Consider the following 24623-nt stretch of genomic DNA (forward strand, 5'->3'; position numbering starts at 1 on the left):
GGGAAATGCAACCGTTACTAAATCAATTATTACCAATATTAAAGGTGATTATTGTATTTATAGTAATTAATATTGACTGAAAAAGGCTGGTTATAATGACTCTACAATGCAGATCCATCAAACTCGTACAGCAAAAAAATCCACATGTAGACAGATGTTTCCAATATCTAGTTTATGTTTGTATGTCGGGTGTGGACTTCATATTCACATAGCAAGTTTTTTATTCTTATTTATTTTCAATGCGGAGCTGCTTAGATTGCATTACATCGCACATGGATTCACATTGTTTGGATAACTGAATGTATATTAAGACCACACACATTATTAATATGACTATGACCTTAATATTGATATAGAGCAATAACAATCAATGTATTATCTGTGTGATGTATAAATGATGGTCTTAGCTTTCATTGGAGCTGCTTTCTAACAAATACAACACGAGTACTAAATGTGCTCAGGAAGTAAAAATAAACAGAAGAAAGACATTGACAATTCATCTGCACAGTTTTTATGTTCACAAAAATGACTTTAAACGTTGAACTATCCGCCTTAATTTGTAACTGCTCAGTCTGTTTGAACTGGACTTGGTGCAGTTTGTATTTTCTCAATAACCTTGAGAGCAACGGTCTTCACAGCAAGCAGAGCTTCGTTGCAGGCCCTGGAAATGAACGATGGTGGCAGGAGGAAGCCGTAGCGCCCGCGGTCCTGGAGCTCAAAAGTGAAGGAGTATTTGATGCCAAGGTTGTACGCCCAATCATCAGAACCGCCAGGAGCCAAATCTGGAGAACGGACAGAGCCAATCATGAGTTCTTTGTGAGTGACTGAATCGAGCCAAGCTGATTTTTGCCATAAAAAAGAAGCCCTTCTTACATATCGTCTTTGCCCCGGAACCATATCTGTAGGTGTTCCTGTAATGTCTTCTGATTAACTGGGCAGCTTCTTGAACCATCTCAAGCTTTTACAAAAAGACACAAACACTTTTCAGAGTTTCTATGTTTTATCCAAAGTGACAGGATCTGATCTTTTTTCTGTGGAAACATCTATGACTGTCCACTCACCAGGTCTTTGTGGTTCTCCGCCTCATCCAGGGTGCAGGAGTACGGGAAGAGCAGCATCTGAGAGTAGGAGTGGATGCTGAGGTAGATCTGAACCGAGTCCTTGTGACTGCGCAGGAAGCTGGCCACGGCACCCGTCTCTGGTTCCGACTCAGGAAACGCACCGCAGTAGATCTCAGTGCAGGGCTCATCAGAGGCCCCCTCCGCTGGAAGACACATCCCTCACCTTACAGATGCTACCGAGACTCCCATGTATGACAGAAAGAAGAGTTCAATGTTTTCCTCAAAAAGTAAGCGGACTGTAACTCCAGGGGAAGACTTACTGCACCAGTTGGCATCAAAGTTTCGGTTGAGGTCGACCCCAATGCAGTTGCTGCTCTTGCTGATTGAGCGGTTTTTCCTCCACATCCTGTTCTGAGACAAATTAATCTTAATGTTAAACAAATAAATCAACTAAATGTTATCTTTACAACTGCTCGAGCACTCAGCGATACACAAAATATGTGTTCTTACTGTTGTCCATGTGTACTGGTATCCATCAGGGTTCATAACAGGCAGGATGTAGACGTCCATGTTGTCCAGGATGTCAGTAATCTCTTGGTTTACCTTGTAAAATGACAACGCCTGTACAAGAAGGGACAACGATTTTAGCGCTAGACCAGTCTGAAACTGACCTGATAGAAAACAAACAAACCCATACAAGACATCCCCACACTATTGATACTACGTTACATGTACTCACATATTGTACAAACCATAAGCAGAAAGCAGGAGAGATCCACTCTCTGGCATGGATCCCACAGTCAATCCACATTGCTTTTTTATTCGGTCTGTTATTTAGAGACAACTGAGAAAGAGAGTGTCAAAACAAACAGCAACTCCCAAGTTAGCTCTTTGACTGGAAAACAAAAGTCTCTGAACACTTTTCAAATGAATATAATTCTAAGGGGGGGAAGATACTGATTAGCTTGTGATGAATGCATGCCACAAACATCTTTGTCACCACTGCAGCCTATCAGGCGATGGGTGGGTGTACCTTCAGAACATAGAGCGGTCGCTTCTCATATGAGGAGCCAATGAGAATGGTTTTAACTATGCTCGGGTTGTCCTCTTGGGTCCTGTTGATCCACCAATAGATCTACAATGGAGACAAGTGTGTTTGGATGTAAACTGTGATATTTACATGAAGTGCAGTACATCAATACACCAATAGTCCTGTAATAAAGCCCGTTTGTGAAGCTTAAAGTGTTAAATTTGTTGCATTAATGCCTTTCTGACACAAAATCAGCAAAAAAAAATGAATGTTACGAAGCTGGAAAAGCGTACATCCTCAAGACTGTGATATCTGTCGTAGAAAGTTGAGCTGCTTCGTGGGTCAGTGGAGTCGTTCCTCGTTTGCATTTCAATCAGCTCGTTGGCGTTGGCCAGTAACACCCTGAAATAAACACACAAGTAATTAACGAAAGCACCAAACTAAAGTGCACAACTCTGTCTTCAGACAAGCGACATACTCGTGTGTTATGGCGCCTTTCTGTAGCAGATCATTGACAGTCTCTGAGCTGTTTGCAGGAACAAACAGGTGGACCTCAGTTTCTTCTTTAATGTAGTGAGATGACACAGGCTGCCACAAGGCTGTCTGGGAGAAAACATGCAACACAATGATTAACAGACGGAAAATAAATAGAGGGATGCAATCACTGATAGAACAAAATCCTATTTCTACCTCATATTGAGTGGAAATATTCTTCAAGATGTCCACTTGTTCCTGTGTTTTCGGGGTGATTGATAGAATTTGGTCTCTGGATGAAAAGAAAAACAAGACATTAGTCAAAATACAATGTCTCCAGGGAATGATGCAGATCTTGGTAATGTGTCAATGACCTGTATCTGTGTTCGGGCACCACATCATACATGGTAGGAGGGTGTGTGTTTGCATAACTGTGTCACAACCTATTTTCTTTGTGGAAAACTATAACCATCAAGAAAATCAACTTACTGCGTTTCTGTGCAGCATCCTGTCTTCAGGAGTGTGTCCAAATTCATTAAAACAAACAAAAGCAAAAGAGTCCTCATGTTGTCAGGATCCAGACTGGAAATGATCAAGATTTATTCAAACCATGGAGGTAGGGACACAATATTGATTCAAACTGTGTTTATTTAGAAGTTAAACATTACTTCTTTCTTTTTTTTAAAGATGAGGGCATAGATCAGCCATCGTGGCCGAGAGGGAGCAGGTTATTATACTGTTGTTGCTGTACAGCCAGCAGGTGACATATTTGTATAGTTTACAAAAGACTAAAATAATATAATGGATTTTGTATCATTTAATTTTTCAATACAAGCTGGAAAAGGCAGTGCAGTAATACCTCCCAGCCGGTAGGTGGCGCCAGATAAATGACAGTTGGACAAACAGGAGGAGCGCGAGAACCTGGAAGAAGGTGATGTGTTGTTAGATTTCTCAAGGCAAGATGTCGGGCCACGATCAGTTGGTCCTCTGTTTGTGTGAATTAACAAGGTAAGATATTATACTAGGTTTCTAACCGAGTATTTAAAAAAAAGATGTAACGAAAATATACAACGCTAATGTGTTTGTTTAACGCTAAGCTAATGCTACTAGCCACGAAGAACAAGCTCATGTGACGTTCGTAGGCAGCACTCACTTCCTTCGTTGTAAAGTCTGTTGAATATTGTAACGTTATTCTGACTATATGTGCCAATAATTAATGCTCATTTAAACCTGAGTTATGTACGTGTATAACGCTATTTAAGTAGGACATTTTGATGAGCTACAACGTCCTATGTCACATCAATGTTCCTGTAGTTCTCCCTCAGCTTGTTTGCACATTTTGCTTTCATGTTGGAATTTAACATTTTAGGGTCACAGCCTTTAATCACAGCATAGTCTTTAAATCTGACTCTCAGAAGCCAACTCATCTTTACAAAGCATCAATTTGTTTCCCCTCCTTATTACTTAATCCTACTAGTTTTTATGCATTCTCTCTCCCCCTCCCTCATCGTTTTTTTCCCCACTGTGTTGTGTTTCAGGTTGCTGTGGAAGTTGCTGCTGCCCCTGGTGTTTCTGTGTGTGCTGCTGATCGCTGTCCTGGTCCTGCTGGTGCTGGCGGTGCGCTTCTGGCTTCAAAGCAGCAGGAACGCTCGGAGGGCGAGGGACGGCCGTCCCATGGTGGCCTTCTTCCACCCCTACTGCAACGCTGGTGGTGGGGGAGAGAGGGTGCTCTGGTGTGCTATCAGGGCGCTGCAGAGCAGGTAAGCTGATTTCATTAAAACTGTTACAAAGTCTTAGTGGTTTGCAGTTTGGTGTGTCCTCTTTCCCTAATCTATGTGCTTACTAGTTACTGATTTACGGCATTTTCCAAGATGGCGTCACATTCAATTTAAACTGAATCTTTAATTTCATCTTCTGCTCAGGTACGTGGACATCAACTTCGTGGTGTACACGGGGGACCTGGGTGTGACGGGACAGCAGATTCTGGATGGTGCGCGACGGCGCTTCAACATCACGCTCCCCCGCCCGGTTCAGTTTGTGTTCCTGAGGCACCGGCTGCTTGTGGAGCCGGGCCTTTTCCCTCACTTCACCCTGCTGGGACAGAGTGTGGGCTCCATCTTCCTGGGATGGGAGGCGCTGACAGAGCTTGTCCCAGACATTTACATCGACTCCATGGGCTACGCCTTCACCCTTCCCCTGTTCCGCTACTTGGGGGGCTGCAGCGTGGGGAGTTACGTTCACTACCCCACCATCAGCACTGACATGCTGTCTGTGGTGAGAGAGAGGAACCCCAGGTAATAACTGTGTGTCTTTACCAAATATATTTGTGTCACAATGGCTGTGTTGAGAACATGGCATTTAGGGCCTTTAAAAAAATCTTATATCATAAGCATTCCTTAAAATACCACACTGAATAATTGTATACACATGCATACAGAAAAGGCAATGACTGCGATTGACTTGTCATTTGATTCATAACTAAAATTTCCTCCTTGCTAACCCCTCAAATACCACAAACTGTTAATGTCCTAGGTTGAACAACCCAGACTACATCTCCAACAGTCTCTTCCTGAGTGCCTTCAAGGTGGTCTACTACTGCCTGCTTGCCCTGCTCTACGGCTTGGCCGGCTCCTGCAGCGACCTCATCATGGTGAACTCCTCCTGGACCCTCGATCACATCCTGTCACTGTGGCGCGCTCCCAACCGCACCAGCGTGGTCTACCCACCCTGCGACGTCAGCGCGTTCTTGGACGTCCCGCTGGAGGAGGACGGGGACAGGAAGTGCCACTCGATCGTCTCTATCGGGCAGTTCAGGCCGGAGAAGGACCACCGGCTGCAGATCAGAGCTTTCAAGAAGGTGTTAGACAGGAGGAGGGAGGGGGCGGGGGGCAGGGAGGCCCTGAAGCTGGTTCTGATTGGTGGATGCAGGAACCAGGAAGACGAGGACAGGGTGCTCATGTTGAGGGGGCTGTGCCAGGAGCTGGGTGTGGCCGACAGAGTGGCGTTCAAACTGAACGTGCCCTTCGAGGAGCTGAAGAGAGAGATAGCAGACGCCACCATCGGACTGCATACCATGTGGAACGAACACTTTGGAATAGGTAATTAATCTGAGTGAGGCCTTCTTTAGATTGTCTAATTTGAGTTCTGTGATTTTTAAACGGTCATCTTGGCTCTTCTCTTTCCCCCCTGTAGGCATCGTGGAGTGTATGGCAGCAGGGAAGGTCATTCTGGCACACAAGTCCGGCGGACCCAAGCTGGACATTGTGGTACCTTTCGAGGGAGGCCAGACGGGCTTCCTGGCTGATGACGAGGACAGTTACGCGGAGGCCATAGAGAGGATCCTGGCGCTGCCGCCCGCCAGCCGGCTGCACATCAGACGCAACGCACGTCAGTCCGTGGCTCGCTTCTCAGACCAGGAGTTTGAAGCCTGCTTCCTTGCTGCTATGGAGCCTCTTATGGGAACTCTTGAACGATGAGAAGAGGACTCATTCTTTGTGTGTGTGTGCATGTACAGTTAACGTCACAGTGGCTATTTGACACTTTGAGCACCTTTACTTTGATGCACTTAGGGCTGCATTGCAATGTAGAACGGTTGACAAATTGCTGATTAAAACGGATGCAGTGATCCCTCACACGGAAGGTTGTTGAAATCAAACACTGCGCTTTGTTTGCGTTTGTAATAACTCTTCGTACAGTTTAGAGGAAGTTTGCCTCATGTGTTTAGTGAAAATCCTGCCGCAGAACATTGTGTAATTCTTAGTTGTATTTGTAAATACCAATATCCTGAGCAATGACATTTTTTCAGTATGCATTCCTTTGTCAGTAGTGTCAGTCTAATTCAAAAGAGATGTATTATATTTAGTGAAAATGGCTGAGACAGCTGTAAAATGTAACGGGATATATTTATTGTTTACAAGAACTAGAATTCTCTACATGCCCAAAATGGGAAGTATTTTTGATATTGATGAATGTAATAAAGCTGTGATGAGAGTAAAGAATTGTCGCATTGATGTAGTTTGTCAACGGATGGATTAATTGTTCACGTCTATAAAACGTCTTCCACCAACAGTCCAAAAGCCAAAGATATCCAAATTACTATCGTAGAAGTAAAGCAAATATTCACATTTCAGCATTCTACAGAGATAAGACCTCATCTGCAATGAGCTTTCATTTTCTAGGCACATTGTATTTGTTGATTTAAACTAATTAAAATACTTTATGTAAATGCCTAAAGTTTCCTAAGAAGCTGCTGAATGAATTGGATTTAACTCAATAAATCTGATTTGAGCAGTATACTATAGAGGGTGTGAATGAAAGCAATCTGTTCTGAATTCTTACAGTGCTCATGTTTTTTGGGGGCAGCACCACGGGATCAATAGTACAGAACAAAGGTTAACAGCTGTCACGTGAAAGAAGCTAGAGGGACAAAGGGGGAGGGGAGTTTTTAGGGGTTATGGAGGGGCGGCGCATAGGGGCGCTAGGACAAATGTTTAGAGGGAGGTAAAGGAAGAAGTGAGGAATTTCGGTCTGGTGCTCGTTAAGATGAGGTCATACGCACTTCTCTTGGCCCTGCTGCAGTCTCTGGGATGCTCAGGTGAGTGGCTCTCTATCGAGTAGTTCATGAGCAGATGCAGCGACTGACCTCCACACCGTTGTCCTTGCAGGAATCCCACTGTACAACTCGGAGCTGGAGGCTCTGGCAGACAGGGGTCTCGGAGCAGCTCTGGCTGAGGTCAACTCTGTGTATGCGGCCAACCATCTTTACCGGGTCACCCGAGGCTCTGTCACAAGGGTGAGTCTGCACACACAGAAGTCTTTTAGAATATATCAATTTGCAGCGTCTATACACCCAGTTTTATAACTTTTATTGCAGGTTGTAATACTCGGTGGATGCTTTTTACAGTATAACAGCAGTATATGTTCTACGATGTCTGCCAGATTATTCCCATGGGCCTGAACACCACTGACCTGCTGATGGTGTTTGGCATCAAAGAGACAGAGTGCGTGAAGGCTTCCAGAAACAACCCCCAGACATGCGCCTTCAGACCTGGCTTCTTCGTGGTGAGACATTCAATGACATTGAAATGTATTATGGTTTGTTTTAATTCACCTGGAGTAACAATGATTTGTAAATTCTCTATTTTCTGCAAACTGCCACTTATAGGATAAATAATAAATAGGATCCATGCCAAAGGTTAAATGTATCTGTACACAACTCTTGTACACTGAAGGCTTCATATCTCAATTCTGGGTAGGCCCCATGTTGACTGACTGATGCAGCCCACTGTTTGTGTTGGCCCGAATTTACTGGAACAGTGTGTGTTGATCAACTCCGCTCTGCCATGATGCAGTGGGACGCAGCGACGAGATATGTGCATTATGCAGAATATTACAAATACCATCCTCTCCTTCACCTGCAGCCGTCCTTGTCCTGCTCCAGTCGGGTTCGAATGTCGGCCACCTCGACCCAGGTGGTGTCTCTCAGATGCGGCGACTCGAGCTCCAGCTCCTCGTCTAGTGAGGAGGTGAGGACACAGGAGGGAAGGGGCTGTAGTCACAATATGACAAGCGTCCTGAACTATATAGTGCATGCGAGTAATATCAAAGCTTTGGTTCCACAGATGATCTCAAGAGGGAGACACCAGTTCAACATGCCATTTGTAAATAGAGGTAAACTCGTTCCAACTAGTGATGGTAAACTACAATCAGGTGCTGAAGTATCTCAACATTCACCAGTGTGGTATTCAATGCACAAAACTAACCACAGCCCCAATATCTTTCAGCAGTCCCGGCTCCTCCTGCACCTCCTCAGCCTGGTCGCTTCCTCCAAGGCCAGAGAGCAGAACCTTGGCCCAGAGGCGACACTTTCACCAACTACCTGGTGTGAAAGTTCAGCTCACTCTGGAAACATGTAGATGCTGATGAGAAGACAAGCTTGAATAAATAAACAGAATTTGCTTTGTTACCATTTTCGTTCTTAGTGTAGGACAACAAAAGACCACTAGAGGGAGTCTAAGCTCCACTCACCCACAAACACATTTCCCATTTTAATCATTTGTACATGGATAGTGAAGTGATGGTGCTGAAATGCATCACCTACATAGCTCTTCCCAGCTAAACTTGATCGAAACCATTTGAACAAATGAGGACTCTGAGACGGATTGAGGTCTGGTTTGAACATTTATAATGTGATTTTCAGTTCATATGCAGGATCATTTCACTTGGCCCCACATGTTCACATCAATAACTTACATACTGCACTGTAGCAAACATCCTGTTAAGACAATGGCAATCAGTTATAAGAAATGGTACGTGGTCTTCCAGCGGTGATCAAACAGCGCTCGTGTGGAAACAACCATCTTCATGACACTTCAAGCACACATTTCCACACTGAAGCCAATTTAAAACCAGTTTAAACGGTATGAAATATTGATATGACATCCTCGCAAAACAAGGATGTGTTGATGATGAGTTCCTTGAAAAGGACAGCGTTAGCACCCTGAAAATAAAAGGCATTGCTGCTAGAAATGAAAACCCCTTCATGATCCAATCTGCAGGTACAAAATCAAGAGACAAGCAACATTCAGTCTAATGCAAGTCAGATGTTTTCTGTTATTGACTACATGATTTAACGCTTTGTACATGAACCAGACAAATGTATCCTTTTCAACCGAGTCACCTTGTGTGGATGAGTATACTTCACAGGACTGAATCCAGCCTGTACGATCCACTTCCCCGAATTGTGATACCATGTGACGTTAGAAGGCGGCGGGGGCCGACAGTAACGGAGTAGCAGGTACGAACTGAAGGATAAGGTCCACAAATCAAGCCCACGCACAGGGAACTCGCAAAGTCCACGAAGTTACAGTCACAGGCCTCCTCCTCCATTTACAGTCTGTTAAATAAAAAACAATGTTGGGCAGTCCAGACGCTGCTGAACCGTTGGAAGAAAATCTCCTTTCTGCCTTTGACCTCTGTGCAAGACTTTGGGGATAAGGCTTCCTTCTGATTTGATTTGCTAAGTGGTGAAACAGTCTAGAAATGTTTGAGTCGACAGATTTAAAAGTTTAACGGTTATTTTTTTTAAGTGTTTATGTCACTGAATCACTGCCTTCATGTGTGTAATTCATGTTTGAAATTACACCGTCTCATATACATTCCATTGTGCCCTAATGTTTTCTTCCTCTCTAGACTTTGCTATTAAAAGACACAAAAAATCCTTCCGTTTATCGCTCATTAAATAATTTTATATAAAACCAAACCTAACCGTTCCCGCTCCACGAAGGCCTTCTTAAACGGTTAACAACTTCACCACCGTATAATCAGACACACATGCATGCATGTATGCATCGCCAGTCTCAGTCTCTCTCTCTCACTCATGCACACACACCAGAACAGCTGCATGTTTTACGGCTTGTTGTTACATGAAGTCCATGCAGTACCAAAGCAGAAAGATCCCGATGTGTCTTTTTTTTTTGTTGTTGTTTTTTTGTCTCCAGTACGCGGCACAAACGTACGGCAAAGAAGCGGATAACATGGTTTGGCTCAGACCTGGATCCAGTCATATTTGCACAATTCTTATTTGTGTATATTTAAATCTGCTTGGTGTACCAGATGGGCGGGGTTTACCACAACACAATGTCTTCCGGAGAGTTTAGACAATCGCAGAAAATTAAAAGACCGTTTTGACCTCAAACTTACCTGCTCCAGTCTAAATTGTCCCAATAACATAAACCCCACCGATCCGGAATGCCAAGCATGTTAAAAAACTGCAGTAATTAGCAAACACTAACTGACCGTGGTCTGGTTTGGGTTTTAGTATATACACAGTCATCTATTTATCATTGGGATCCCAAGAGGACAGAAGGTATTCAGGAGTTCGCTCCCATTTCACTTATGAGTGTTCAGTTCCACATATTCTTTCATTGTCTATTCATCCATCTTCATAATGTCCTGATCTCCAAGTTTCAACACTCGCCAGTAAGTTTGGTTGTGTCCCCCCGTTTGGGTGGTGCGGGCGGCGGTCCTCGTCGTATTGTTGCATAGCCTGAGATGTTTCCGGACATGTAGCCACCGTTTCCTCCATTGCTTTGCTTTCCTTGGTCCAGGAGCAGCTCAGGGGGCGGCGGAGGCAGCGCCATGTCGTCCATAGTTCCCACAGGGTCCAACTTGCCCGTGAGGCCGGCCGAGTTGAGGGAACCTTGGCGACCCACTGACTTTCGCTTCAGTGTCCGGTGGAGATCATCCAGGAAATTGGGCTGGCCTGAGCTGCCCTTTGGGGAGGTGGGTGGAGGTGGTGAGAGTGGAGGGGGCTCCGGGGTGGCGTTATTACGCCGCACGAGCGTGGGTGGAGGAGTCTTCTTCAGTGAGCTCTTCCCCCATGTAGAGTTGCTGACAAGGGGGACAGGTGGAGGAGGAGGGGGAGCCTGGGGCTGGGGGTTGACCACGGCTACCCTCGGAGGTCCTCCGCTATGGGCGTCACTACCGGGAGGGGGAGGAGGGGGGAAGAGCTCAGAGGGCGGGGGAGGAGGTGGGAAGTAGGCACACTCAGGTGGTGGGGAAGGGAAGTCACCACTGGTTTGCTTTACCTGGCTCACTTTAGCCTGGAGTGCCAAGGGCAGGTTGGCCAGGTTGAGCTTGCCTGGTTTCGGGGGAGCAGGGGGTCCAGTTGAAAGGTCCTTGGAAGGGGATCCACTGGAGGAGGAGGTGGGACCCGGTGGGGGAGAAGGGGCGTTATTCTGGGGAGCAAACTTGCTGAGCAAATTTCTCCTGGATTCCTCATAAGAAGCCGAGGAGTCAAACTTGGTGCTGGAGTTCCTCTGCGGGGCGGGAGGGGGTTTCTTGGTTCCGAAATTGGAGGACCCAGTGGGTGACCTCCGCAAGGGGGCGCCCATGTTTCCAGGAGGGAGGGGAGGAGGAGGTGGAGCCGGGCCCGTGACAGGGGCTAGGGGAGGTGGCGGAGGAGGAGGAGGAGGAGGTGGAGGAGGTGGAGGAGGAGGGGCGGCGGCAGCGGCAGGGAAGCCAACGTTGCTGTCTGGAGGAGGAGGAGGGAACTCTGGAGATTGCAGCTGCTGGCCGCCCCCGGGCTGCCATCTTGGTTTGGTCTTGACTGCAGGTGGGGAAAGGGGGGCTTTGGGGCTCTCTGCGTGATTGGCTACTTGGGATGAAGCTCCTGGAAACTGACTTGCTAGTTGTTTCACCAAAGACATGGTAGGAGGTGTTTGTTTAGAAATGCTGTGCTGCTTGGGGAGAGTCGGAGGGGGATGGCTGAAGTTGTGGCCTGCCTGGAAGCTGAACTGCTTCTTGAGGGGCGCAGGTGGAGGTGGGGGTGGAGGTGGCGGTGGGGTCGGGCCAACCAGGGCAGCAGGAGGTGGGGCGGGGGGAAACGGAGAGACAGGAGAGATAGGTTTGAGGGCTGTGTGAGGGACAAAACCCGGGGTGAAGGTTTTGGGTGGTGCTGGTGGCGGTGCAGGGGGGGGCGGGAACTGGGCTGGCACTGGGAACTCCTGGGGAGGAGGAGGAGGTGGTGGCGGAGGTGGGGGCGGAGGAGGTGGAGGTGGCGGAGCAGGAGCAGGCGGCGGGGACTCCTCAAGGACTCCATTTGGAGAGAGGAGGTCCCGCGGCGGGCTGGGAAACCTTTCCTTTAGTGCCCGCTTCAGCCCGTTGGGGTAAACAGAATGGCTCATGGGAGCCAGCGCAGGAGGTGGTGATGGAGGAGAAGGAGGGGGAGGAAATGCTGCTCCATTTGTCTGTGGAGCAGGAGGAGCCGGTGGTGGGGGAATGAAGGCAGGCGGGGTGGCCGGGCTGGGAGGGCCCCGCTTCAACATCGCCATGGCCGACCCAGGGGCCGGCATGGACGGCGGAGGGGGAGGAGGAGGTGGAGGTGGGACATTAGTCCTTGCTGCAATGTGATTCACGTTGGGTTTGACGGGCACCTGTGCTGCAGGTGGTCTCAGAGCTGAGGGCAGAACTTGCTGCCCTATTGCATGGATGTGACTGGGCAGCCTGTGGTGATTGGCAGCCTGGGAGGCCATCTGGTTCTGCAGCCTGGTGATGGTGCTGTACTTGTACATGGTGGGAGCCGGCGAGTGGTGCGACACCGTTTGAACCGGGGGCGGGGGAGGAGGGGGAGGCGGAGGTGGGGGCGGTGGAGCCAGCTGTTGCTGCTGCGGGGGCGCGTGGTTGTAGCCGCCGACGGTCTGCGGCTGTTGCTGCGGCTGCGGAGACTGCGGCGATTGCTGAGGGCGCTGGGGATACTGGGGATGCGGCTGCAGAGCCTGTTGAGGAGACTGATGCTGGGGATACTGGGGAGGCGGCTGCAGGGCCTGTTGAGGAGACTGTTGCTGGGGATACTGGGGAGGCGGCTGCAGGGCCTGTTGAGGAGACTGATGTTGGGGATACTGGGGAGGCGGCTGCAGGGCCTGTTGAGGAGACTGATGCTGGGGGGGCAGGTGCTGGTGTTGAGGAGACTGATGCTGGGGGGGCAGGTGCTGGTGCTGCGTCGTCGCCTGGGTCGGTGTCTGGGGGTGCGCTGACGGGTGCTGATGCTGCAGCGGGTGCTGTTGGAGGGGCTGAGGCTGCACCTGAAGTTGGGGAGGGGGCGTCAGGGCCGGGTGATCCGCTGAGTGCTGGCTGTGATGCCGTTGACTGTGGGAAGCGTGCGGCAGGGTGGCCCCTCTGGTTGCCTCCATTCTCATATGCTAAAAGGAGACAGTGTGTTAGCTCGGTGAAGTGGATGACATATTCTGTACCAGATTAGCAACTATAACAGATTTTTTTTAATCCCTGCCGTCTTTGAAAGAAAGCCGTACCTTGGAGCTTTCCTCGATCTGGGTACCTCTCTTCCAGGCCTCAGAAAATATGGAGCTCACCACACTCTGGGACCGGCCATGAGAAGAGCCCGTGTCCACTCCACTGTCTGACTGGCCTGAGTGATTAGACTGGGACTCTGGAAGCAAACACACAAATGACAATATTCCTCTCTCAAAAAGTCTTACTATCAGTGGAGTAAAATCTGGATATATTTGTCTCTGCTACATCTTATTATGGCTGATTACTTCTGACTTTTCTTTTTATGTGTGTCCCTTGAAAGCCCAGACTAGACACTCTGTTTGAAATCCTTTGTGGTGATGAATTAAACTTACCAGGAATGCTGGCAGAGCTGGAGCCTGATCGGATGCTGGAGGTAGAGAGAGAGGACCAATCGTAAGCCGCCTCTGTCCTCTTCATGGCCTCCTGGTAGTTCACATATAGTTGCTTGCCATACTACACACAAACACACAATGAAATACAAGTAATTAACATGAATTCTCTTAGAAGTGTGAGAGAACTATTTTTTTGCCTTTTTCGCAGACTAAACAAAGCGGAGCAGAAACTCACCTTGGCGATGCGAATTCCATTCACCCATTGGTGCAGGGTCCTGACGTCATCACAGCAGAGATACTTGATGTACTGGGACTTCTTCTGGATTTGGGGGTGCTGCAAAAAGAAAAAGTTCATATATATTTGACTGCATTATTTTACATTTCCATGACGTTTGCAGACTGTTTCAGATCTTTACGTCACACAACACGAAAGTCTCCACTCGGAAGGAAGACGGAGGGACAGGGCTTCACCTTCAGGGCCAGGCAGTAGTCGGTCGGAGCCTTGTATTTGCTGCGGTAGTCCTGGCCGTAATACACGTTGACATGGTCCAGCTGCAGGAAGCACACGAGATCTCTGGATGCCTGCGGAGGGGGAGACAGAGGAGGATGGATTGACTTCGAAAAGGGGCCGAGGTTGAGTGAAGCTGCTGCTCTGACGCATGCCGCCTACAGGTACATCTAACATTTTTGGTGAGAGTTTGGACTGACTAAATGTTTAGAAACGTCCAATACAAAAGTCTTAATTACATATTAATAGCCTTAAAGTATTTTTGGAGCACATGCCGTTTCTATGCTTGAGTGCAGTTGCTCTAAATGGGCTTTAAATAATTATGCTAAGAGGATCCAAGTCCCACTTTAGTCAAAGTGCTCATGTTTTTGAGGGTAATTACACAGATCTAAAATCAGTATACAGTGCTCTATTCAATGCCTGAGCTGAAACTCCAATGTATTGTAGGACTCAACCTACTTTGTAGCGCACACAAGGTTGCAGGATTTGAATAAGGCAACAAAACAATCAACAGCATTGGTCTCTGGCAGCGCAGCCAGTGAATGCTGCTGTCACTGAAAATGACTTTGGAGGAGGATAGAGCTAAAAATGGAGCACATGCATTGTTTCTGTTGTGTTCATTTCGATCAACAGGAAATGCCACAGAGCAGACTGTGTGAATCTGGTTCTCATAACGCCGACCCACATCTCTGAACTCCATCTTTATTGTGCCTGAACTACTCCCATCCCATGCCTCACGGACCTTAGCTTTGCCTTTGGGGACGTAGTAGATCCCCGAAGCTCTGAGGAGGAAGTAACGCTTCTTCCACGACTTCTTCCCGTCCTCCTTCAGCCACAGGATGCCCTCGATCTCCGGCACCGACACCGAGCCGCCACAGAAGCACTCCTGACGGACGCACAGAAATCGACGTCACAGTTAGAGATCCATTCTGATGTGTCGGAAAACGACGGGGAAGTTCGTGCTTGTACGCAACCTCACCTCTAATAAAGCCTCTTTATTCCTGTCAGCCATTTCGGATGTCTCCTTCCGCCCCAGCAAGTAGTTCTGGAGATGACCGAGAGGAACAGTTAAGGAAGGAAGGGGGAAGTGTAAAGTCGGCGGCTCACCTCGTCTTATGTTAAATAAATTATTCACCTTTACTCGCTTTAGAGCTTTGACCTACTTCCAGCTCTCCTACACAAACACACTCTCTGGCTCTCTGGGCTCTGCCGGCACTCAGCATGCATAAACAATGCGTTTGTGTGTATAGCATATGTTGTCAGCATTTATACACGGAACGCAGGGAGTGGATATCGATAAGATGATCTGTCCTCTCTCTCCTCTGTGTGTGTGTGTAATGGTCAGTCACCTGAGGGTTCTTGAAAAGAGCATATTTCTCGATGCGTTCGATGAACATGAGCTTGTTGTGGCTGTCCCGGGTCCAGTTTAACAGATTCTCCACCAAGTTCTCATGATCCTCGAAAATACGCTCTGAGAGAGGGAGGGGAGAGAAGAGGGAGCAATGAAGATAAGATTGCAAGATGTGCAGCGTTTTTTGCTGACACGCAAATGTGCTCTTAATTTCCTCCCTCCGGGGATTTCTGTTTTTCGGGGTGGGGTTAGAACTTTTAACTGTGAGCTGGAAAATTAGCCCGAGGTCGCAGACAGAGACTATTTTTAGATCACAGATTATAACAATTACATACATGTTACCGTTAGTGCCTCCTTTCCGTATGCCAACAGTGCACACTAAGGCAAACCATAAACATCTCTTACCCATCTGTAGCTCAGTGATGGTTTCCACAAGAGACCAGTCGGGGCTGTAGCCACAGTGCGACTTATCCAGCAGGCTGTCCAGCACCTGCCTGACCGTCTGCCGCTCATCCACCATCATGGTCTTGGAGCTCTCGTCCGACATGTGGACCCTGATCACCAGCTGAGGAAGAGGAGCAGAAGGGAGAGTGATCTCGGAAGATCGACTTGTTGTGCAACGTAATGCTAAAAGTTGGGACAACAGACACACCAATATAATCCCTATGCATGCACTTCAGCATTAACTACCATTTCGGGCTTCCAATCATGTATTCATGGGCTCTACAGTAATCTTTTAATCTATATTCTCTATTGGCCAGCATATCCAAATCCTATGGAAAGAAATGATTATTGTCTATAATCACTCAGCAGGAAGCTTGACCAAAGGAACAATAACTCCCAACGTTCATATAATTCCTTAAAATGGCCTCTTTTTTTGGAACAATTTGCAATAAATTCATTTTGAAGGAACGATGTCTTTTTGCAGCAACAGTCCACCATGAATTAAGCCACAGGATCTGGTTGGGGATTGACAGCTTTAAAAAGATGGAACGCCGTCATGTGCTTGTAGAGCTAGTATTAAATACTTAGGGATCACTACCGTCACAATGTCGCATATATGACCACTAAAGACTGAAATCCAATAATCTGAAAGTTTTGCATCCATAGGCAATAAAGAGTCCTCCATAACAATCAAGCTTAAACTAATCTCACCGGGACAAACGCGTGCCAAATCCAGCCCAACACAATCGCAGCCTACATAAGACTTGTCCTGGTGTGAAACGGAATAAAGCGCTCTCAATTCCTTGACCTCATGTTTGTCCCCCCTGCTGGGGACCCTGACATCCAATCAGAGGGTGGGTACAGTTGATTGAAGGGATCCTTGGACCAATGAGAATGCTGCAAGTGCTGCGAGACAAAGACGTGGGGAGTCTGACCTACATTTCTCACAGGAGGGACCCCTAAAACCTAAAACCTAGTCTGGCAGAAAAACTGTCAAAGTTAAATCAAAACCAAAAACAATCCCACTGCTTCAACAAGGTTCTATCCAAACGCAATCAAACCAAAACATAGTAAGTTGTGAGTCATAGCTGGCCGTGGAGACCGCTGACAAGCACATGACTAATAATTTAGCACATCGCAGCGTTCTACGCCGGCCGAGGGCTTTCCTTTCTGTGCCGGCTGTACCAGCACTCTTTATCTTGTCTTATTGTGTGCAGCCCTGCTCGCTGAAACACTGTTGGGTCTCATCTATTCATTGCATGTAAAAAGACACCATTATGTTGCTCTCATTCACAGAGACAATTCATTCACTGGTGGAGACACTGGTTAAAAAAAATGGAGACATGCATGCGCCGCGGCTTTCAGGGCGCCCCAATGTTCACCGAAAAACCAGCACTTGTTCGGTTGGACGTGGTAAATGAGACGCTTTGTGTCCGCATTGTCTTGCAGCACTGGTTTTTCCTGAAGCCCGCTTCCGATGTCTCGCTCCCTCCCTCGGCAGACACGCACACATAATCAAACACCGCAATGACCTATTTCTTTCTCTGCGCTTCGCCTTTTAAGTGAGTGAGCGAGAGAGTGTGCGCAAAAGGAAAGAGGTGGCCCTACCTTTTTGACCTGTGCCTCCTTGATCTTTTCCAGGGCGACTCGGATCTTCTCTGCCTTTAATTTGGCAGCTTGTTCCTCCTGGATGGACACGGGAGAGCATTGTTAACACGGTAATTATTAAAACAATAACACAACCACACATAACACCCTGACCAAAAAAACAACCCACAACAGGGTTTCTGATTTCAAAGCCTTGCCTCATCTTCTTCGCCCATGACTTTCATTGTTCCTCTGGCAAGAACAAGACATCATGCGCACAGACAAACAACTTCATTAATAGTAAGCAGCCTTCTAAACCATTTAAACGAACAAGCCTCTGGCATGATGGCGCTTGGTGTCATGGGCAAAAACGAAATCCAATTTTTTTTCCAAGCCTTGGGTTGCTTACCTGCCCCCTCCAACAAGATGCCATCACCTCCATTTCCGCAGGTTGCGTATGCTTCCACGTTTTTGTGTGTGTGTTTTTTTTTTTATTACTCGTGTGTGAATATTTGATCAACTAAAAACGCCGCGTAGCTAAATCGCTGCTATCGTGACATTGGTCCGGTGTTCCCTTCAAAAATGGCGCTCCATTTGCAGTCTATGGCTCCATATTGGATTCGTATGGAGCTGCAGAGGGTTCCTTTGATCTCGCTATACAGCAGAAGGGAAACAATAGTAGAAGATCCCCGAAGGGCGCGAGGCTGCGGATGAGTGTGGGATCAGTTCAGAAAGCCTCTATGCAGTCCACTCAAAGACACAATGATCTCCTGCAAAGATCAGATTCGGAATTCGAGGGCAAAGAAAAGAAAGAATATATCCAGATTCGTCCATAATTATTAATTAAAAAAAAAAAAAAGACAATTTCTTTCTCATTTGTCTCTACATTGCAAGAAAAAAACCCAAGTATGTATATTTCTTTGTCCGCTTGCCACCTTTCAGTCAGCTACTGGCGTGTAAAGACTTACTCCACAATGATCCTCAGTGGGGGAAACTCAGCCGTGCATCCACGTCTCCCATCATTCAAAGCGAGACCGAGCGATGGCGCAGGTTCACCGACAAGCAGACATGTGCGTCCTCGAGATGACAACTTGACTAAAACCCCAAATGAGACAGTCGGGAGGAGGACGCCCCTCCCCCTTCCAACTCTCTCTCTTCCTCTCCCCCTCTCCTCTCTCTCTCTCTCTCAATCACCCTCTTACACTCTCTCTCTTCATAACAGATGCAGGGGTTTGGGAGCGTGCCCAATCAATGGAGCATAATCCCCACAAAAATAGGAGAGCGAGGGGGTGGCCAACCAGCAAGCCCCCCCTACCGCAAGACCCTCTACCCTTCAGCCAATCAGGACGAGCGGGGAGACCGTGACCGACGCCGGTCCCCCGGAGCTAAACGACAGTGACAACGACGGAGAGTGGAATTTGGGTGAATGAGTTGCTGAAGGTGCTGAATATTTCAAGTCTTGTGTGTGTACACACTCAAGAGAAGGGTTGAGGGGTCTTAACAACCTCTCCCCAAGCCTCTTATCTTAAGAACCCCCCACCCCCTTGACCCAGACTACCTTTCCACATGACCAGCTCCAGGGCACATGCACATTATAATGCAATGAAGCCAACACTATGTTTGGCCAACACACAGTGGCAGGCTTTTAGAAGAACAGCGAGGGAGGAGAGGTCTCGGGGGCTGTGAAGATTACAGTCCAGAGTTGATCTGCGTCACCGCGGAGGTTCAGCTCCATAATTGTCAGCGTAACTCCGTCTCCCCTCCATTATTTCCTCTCCACATGACACCTACACCCTGCTTTTTATTAGACATTAATCTGATTCCTATTCCACAGGGGTTTTCCCAGCCACTTTCACACTCAGCCACACCAGAGCCAATTTTGAAAGGCTCTTCTGCCGAGCATGGGGAAAAGAAAATGTAAAAAAATCTTGGCACCCTCTCCCTTTGATGTCTCTCCGCTCGCTCCCCGCTTGTTCCCAAAAAGCCCACGCTCATTGAGTATTCTGATTTGCGGGCGAGGAGCGGGAGTGAATTTGGGAGTCGGGGCGATCTCTCCCATTCTCTGGTGGAAAAGTGTAACACTGACACATAAACTCCCTCACAGCCTGAACGCCACGGCCAATACATCCTCTCCATTCAAATGTTTTCTGCATCCAGAGACTGAGAGCCGATATTCCACCAACCTACAGAACTAGATTCCATCGTTTTAGCAATCGATCTTCCAGGATTGCGGCTGTAAAGTTTCAGGGAGGACGAATCGTGTGGATATTACTGAGGGAGTCAGCCAGCTCCACTCTTGGCATCCTTTATATTCAAATGAATGGAAATGACTGAAAGGGTTTTGGAGAGAAATCTGCAAAGCAACGCCAAGCGATTTCAGTTTACCCATACATAAATAATACAAGGCTGTCTTCTGTTTTGAAGTTGTTAAAAGAGCTGAAAACAATCAAAAATAATCCCCCAGAGTTTTCCAGACCCAGAGAAGACCCTTATACCGTCTCAGATCAGCATGATTTGTGGTTTGTCTCAGATTCAAGTGAATGCTCTTGGTCTATTAAATCTTTGCACTTGGCTATGCGTCGTGTAGCGATGGCAGAATAAATCACAATCAACAGCGGCCAAATTTCAACCACAAGTCATCACACATCTGATCAGCATAAGCTTTGCACGGGAGCAGAGGGCTGCAGCGAATGCAATCTCTGCGCGAAGTGACTGCTGCCAAGATGTTTTACAGTAAGGGTTGAGAGACGACCGACACATGATGGATTAACAGATGTGAGAGATACTGTATATTAAACAGTGGAGCATAAAGGAAATTCAAGTACGATGAGATAAAATACAGGGCTGCAACTAACAAAGGGTTGTTTAGGTTATGTAATGTTGGAAAGTGGGCAAAAAAATGTCAGAAGATTCACTTTACATGTCTTTTTTGGTCTGACCAACGAGTCAAAAATCCAGAGATGCTCCATTTCTGATACCAAAACAGAGAAAAGCTGCAAATCATGGACCGATTCGATTTATCGCTGTAGCTCTATTATTAATATTACATAAATGGTGCAAATCAAAAGCCAGCTACACGGAGAAAGAAGCAAAATGAAGGAAAACCGAGAGAAAAGATCACATGCCAGTGAAAAATGAATGTGGAAGCAAGTCGGACAAACCTATCAAGTGTATTCAATCTATAAGCATGGGACAGTGTGTGCATGGTGAATGCTGAAAAATGATGCAAGGGAAAAATCCATTCAGAAGCACAGATACTCTCATCCCGTTAGATTACTTGGGATACTTGGTTTCTCTCAACTCGGCTCATGTATTTTTCTATTTGTGCATTCCTAAATGTCCAAGAGTATTATTTGGCAGAGCTCACAGATCCCGTGAGAGTGCAGTTAGGTAAAGCTGACATCGGCAGAGAAACTGTTATCTCTGCCTCTTCTTTTTAATTAAGTGAAATAAATACGTTTGCTGTGATTTTCCAGCAGCTGTTGGGTTTTTCCATGCAAAGCAGAAGAGAGGGGCAGTGGCACGCACACACACACACACACACACACACACACACACACACATACACACAACAGAAAAGAGTGTATGCGGAAGTCACCTTGGTCAGGAGGTGAGAAGGCTTTCCTGCTATGCTTTTCAGAATGAGCGAGGTTTCTCGGTCCAGATAGGAGTGCTTGGGTGAAGAGAGGAGAGCAGAGGAACAGACAAAATATAGAGGTGTCAGTGCCAGGTGATTCTCGGAGGCTTATTAATCGCAGGGGTTTTGATCTTTATGTATGACAGAAGCGTGGAAGCGAGAGAAGGTCCCGTAAAGGGAGCGCTCAGCAGTGGTGGTTGTCATTAGCTGCAGCTGTGGGTGAGGAAGCAATGACTGTGAGAAGCACTGTAGATATGCACAGAGCAAACATGACCGCAGTAGATTGGAGTGTGTGAATCTGTAGTATACTGTGCATTCTGGCTCGCTATCAAACCTACAGTCTACAGCTATATTTCACTCCATACACACTTTACTTACATGTGCATGCATTACACATACACAAACGGCTGCACACTGCATGTGATTCAATTCAAATTGCTGGTGGAAACTAAAATAATATGTGATTGCCTGCAGGTTTACATGGGCAAATGCCTAAAACGCATTCATGCACACATGCACGCTCTTACACACACACACACACACACACACACACACACACACACACACACACTTACAGTGGCCCGATCCACTTCCCCCTCCCGTGAGGTGAAGTCAAGCTGCCGTCTGGCCCGTCGCAGTGTGACATGCTGGGAATATCAGGAGGTGCAGGCAAGGTGTGTGTGGGTAGAGACCACAGATATAGGAAAATAGGAAAAGATGCAAACACAGATAACATGATGACATGCAGGGGGGGGGGGGGGGGACATGCATGCTAACTTTTTCCTTCTGAACTGAAATACTACCTCTCTGTCACGGTTTCCCTCTCCTCCTTTCTCTAGCTTTTGCCCCTAAACATACTGTTTTAGTGTATTAGCTCAGATATTTTGCTTCTGAAACAGGTTAAACTCCTCTAAGACTTGAGGATGTTGTGCTTTTGTTACAGAGCTTGGTGAGTGAGCGAAAGAATTCAGCATGTTAACATTTTAAATCCGCATGTAAGCGAGCCTTATAGGAGATTACAACATGCTCGTTAACACACCATCCAATGCACAATACACGTCCGTATTGTGGATTGACTCTCAACATGCAGTTTCTTCCAAACGTCAGTCATGCTGTGTGGTTAAACATGCAGGACGAGAGCTTGCCTTGCTATTAGATGTGGAAATGTACATGCACGCTTTGTCATTAGCTGATAATACTTTGGATATCCTTGGTGTGTGTGTGTATTTCAGTGTGAGCCGTACCTCTGTGCTGGTCTGGTTCTGTCCCTGTGTGCTCGGGCTGCTCTGGCCCTCCACCTCTCCGCCCGCCATCACTTTGTCAATGTCCAGGGAGTCCATGCTGGACGCTGAGGCACATGCTGAATTTACACTGGACCGCTGGGACGGAGCTTCCTGCTCGCTGACCGCGCCCACTGAGCCCGTCCTCCTGTGCTGGCCGCCGCCGCCGGACGACCCCGACGAGGGCCGCCGGAGCGTGGCTGAGGAGAAAGAGGAGGAGGAGGAAGAAGAGGAGGAGGATGTCTGACGCGCCGCTTCATCCATGCTGAGAGAGGCCTTCTCCAGCTGAGAGGTGATGTCATCTAGGGAGATGTTGGCGGCCGCGGGGCGGGCGTTGAGGCTGCCACCGCGCACCGTGTTGGCCGGAGACGCCCGGGTACTGCTACTGGTGCTTCCTGTTGGGGATTTCAAGCACAGCTCAGAGGGACTGCCTTTGAAAATGATATGTGGTCCATTGATGGAATACATTTGTTAACGTTACACTGGATTTGTGACACATTCCAGTTGGATCTCAGGTGCAACATGTAGCATCTTTAAACATCAATATGTAACTAGAAAATTCCTAAAGAATTTTGACAGTGTGGCTTCTACTGCCCGAAGAAATCGCAATATATACACACGCCAATGTTACCGGTAGTGTCATTCAGGTTCAATTGAGATAGCGCTACTCTCTTTTCTGCATTTTAGATTCATACTCTTGGATTGAATCTTGTATTTGTGGGGCTTTTATTTTGAAAGGGTGGGACTGGGTGGGTGAGAGAGGGGGAGAGGAGACAGAATCATAATGTTTGACACTAAAATGAGAGGCTTCATCACAAGCATTCCAGTTAGAATTCATTCTGTGGGGCTTTTAATTTGAAATGGGGGGAGGGGGGTGAGAGAGGAAAAGTCCTCTAAAATATCTAAGACCTGAATGACTGTATGATAGAGAGAGACACAGAGAGGGAGAGAGAGACAGACAGAAAAACAGACAGAGAGGAGAGAGAGGCTGAGTGAGACAGGCAGACAGACAGTTAGATGGACTGAGTGAGTGGGAGAGTGAGACAGGCAGATAGACAGTTATAGGCTTTTATTTTAAAAATGGGGGGGGGGAGTCCTCTAAAAGTCTCCAAGACCTGAATAACTGTATGAGAGAGAGACACACAGAGAGAGAGAGAGACAGACAGAGAGATAAAGGGAGAGGAGTGTATGTGCGTGTGTGTCTCAGTGCCTCTGTGTGTTTATCAACATCACTAATGAGCTCATATAAACACCTGTGTGCTTGGGTGCATGTTGGTGATTGGAGCACCTGTGTGTTAGAGGCTAACTAAGAGAGAGTAACCAGTGATTTCCAACAAAACTACCTGTCAAACATATGCCCTCTATACCAAAACCATGAGACTAATCAATAGAATATGGATACCGTGAGAGAGATAAGACTCTGGCAAACGCGGAGATGTGTTTTTTATGTTTGTGGTCTTAAAAATGTGAGCTCAAGCGCAATATGCAAAACTGGTACCGTCTGCTTTCTTTGAGAAATGAGTGGTGAGATTTAACATGGAGTCTAATGGAGCAGTTGGTTGGAGTTCATGTCGCTCTGTGGCTCTTTGGGCCAAATGTGTAAGGCCGTTGGATTCCACAAACATCTGTGTGCGACAGCACAACCTTTCCAAGCTTTTTGGCCAAAAATGGTGTATAAACATTGTGGGAGCTGGAGCAATTTGTTTGGAAAAATCACAGAAGATTTTCCTGCTCCGCTCCACTCTGACAGTTATGCTCTCACTCTAGCTCTTAACGAGCCGCGCAATACACACCCATAATAAAATCTGAAACAGACCCAAAATTTTCCTGAAACATAATCTGCGACTTCATGAAAACTGTGCTAGCTATCGAAATGTCCATTTGGCTCAATAAAGTGCAGCGTTCTGTCTACGTTTTAAACTTTGAATCATGTTTCTACGTTAATGTACGGCTAGTCAATATGGGCCCAAAGTTAAGTGTTTTTTAAGCTCTCTTCACGCCGCAACCCCATTCATGTGAATGGAGAAACTTTGCTCAGTTTTTGGGGATTTTCGGGAAAAGCGCTAGGCGAATCTCTCCGTAAAATAGATAGCACACTATTCCCGAT

At 47.1% G+C, this 24623-nt stretch overlaps 4 protein-coding genes across 9 annotated transcripts in view; 2 read left to right on the top strand and 2 right to left on the bottom strand.

Moving 5' to 3' along the window:
* Positions 1-216: 216 nt before the first annotated feature.
* cpb2 (carboxypeptidase B2 (plasma)) lies at positions 217-3139 on the bottom strand. The gene is made up of 11 exons (XM_031852270.1): positions 3055-3139; positions 2782-2857; positions 2570-2694; positions 2385-2493; positions 2095-2196; positions 1801-1905; positions 1572-1682; positions 1382-1472; positions 1062-1264; positions 874-958; positions 217-782 (listed from the first exon to the last, which is right to left on the bottom strand). The coding sequence occupies exons 1-11, from the start codon at positions 3129-3131 to the stop codon at positions 568-570; spliced, it is 1299 nt and encodes a 432-aa protein (XP_031708130.1). The 5' UTR covers positions 3132-3139; the 3' UTR covers positions 217-567.
* Positions 3140-3476: 337 nt separating this feature from the next.
* On the top strand, positions 3477-6922 carry alg11 (ALG11 alpha-1,2-mannosyltransferase). Its single transcript, XM_031851806.1, has 5 exons — positions 3477-3573; positions 4104-4325; positions 4488-4859; positions 5098-5663; positions 5758-6922. The coding sequence occupies exons 1-5, from the start codon at positions 3527-3529 to the stop codon at positions 6039-6041; spliced, it is 1491 nt and encodes a 496-aa protein (XP_031707666.1). The 5' UTR covers positions 3477-3526; the 3' UTR covers positions 6042-6922.
* Positions 6923-7054: 132 nt separating this feature from the next.
* spp2 (secreted phosphoprotein 2) lies at positions 7055-8541 on the top strand. 3 transcript variants are annotated; one of them, XM_031851808.1, is made up of 6 exons: positions 7055-7159; positions 7230-7357; positions 7504-7626; positions 7986-8090; positions 8187-8259; positions 8349-8541. In XM_031851808.1, the coding sequence occupies exons 1-6, from the start codon at positions 7108-7110 to the stop codon at positions 8450-8452; spliced, it is 585 nt and encodes a 194-aa protein (XP_031707668.1). In that variant the 5' UTR covers positions 7055-7107; the 3' UTR covers positions 8453-8541. The 3 variants fall into 3 exon arrangements, with proteins under 3 accessions (XP_031707668.1, XP_031707669.1, XP_031707672.1); XM_031851809.1 differs by having other exon boundaries at positions 8187-8235; positions 8349-8540; XM_031851812.1 differs by having other exon boundaries at positions 8187-8235; positions 8352-8540.
* Positions 8542-8726: 185 nt separating this feature from the next.
* The window catches only part of raph1b (Ras association (RalGDS/AF-6) and pleckstrin homology domains 1b), a 36230-nt gene continuing 20333 nt past the window's right edge, over positions 8727-24623 (bottom strand). The window contains exons 6-18 of one of the 4 annotated variants that reach the window (XM_031851800.1): positions 22481-22911; positions 21812-21883; positions 21198-21272; positions 17621-17698; positions 15974-16133; positions 15567-15688; positions 15197-15262; positions 14960-15103; positions 14181-14291; positions 13945-14043; positions 13710-13830; positions 13377-13513; positions 8727-13265 (exon numbers count right to left, since the gene is read on the bottom strand). In XM_031851800.1, coding sequence (XP_031707660.1) covers positions 10533-13265; positions 13377-13513; positions 13710-13830; positions 13945-14043; positions 14181-14291; positions 14960-15103; positions 15197-15262; positions 15567-15688; positions 15974-16133; positions 17621-17698; positions 21198-21272; positions 21812-21883; positions 22481-22911 — 4349 coding nt within the window. In that variant the 3' untranslated portion in view covers positions 8727-10532. The remainder of the gene's footprint in view (positions 13266-13376; positions 13514-13709; positions 13831-13944; positions 14044-14180; positions 14292-14959; positions 15104-15196; positions 15263-15566; positions 15689-15973; positions 16134-17620; positions 17699-21197; positions 21273-21811; positions 21884-22480; positions 22912-24623) is intronic. The other 3 variants (XM_031851802.1, XM_031851801.1, XM_031851803.1) reach the window with 3 other exon arrangements.

The sequence above is a fragment of the Anarrhichthys ocellatus genome, unplaced genomic scaffold, assembly GCF_004355925.1.
Source record: "Anarrhichthys ocellatus isolate YVR2014 unplaced genomic scaffold, GSC_Weel_1.0 scaffold12, whole genome shotgun sequence".
NCBI classification, from domain to species: Eukaryota; Metazoa; Chordata; class Actinopteri; order Perciformes; family Anarhichadidae; genus Anarrhichthys; species Anarrhichthys ocellatus.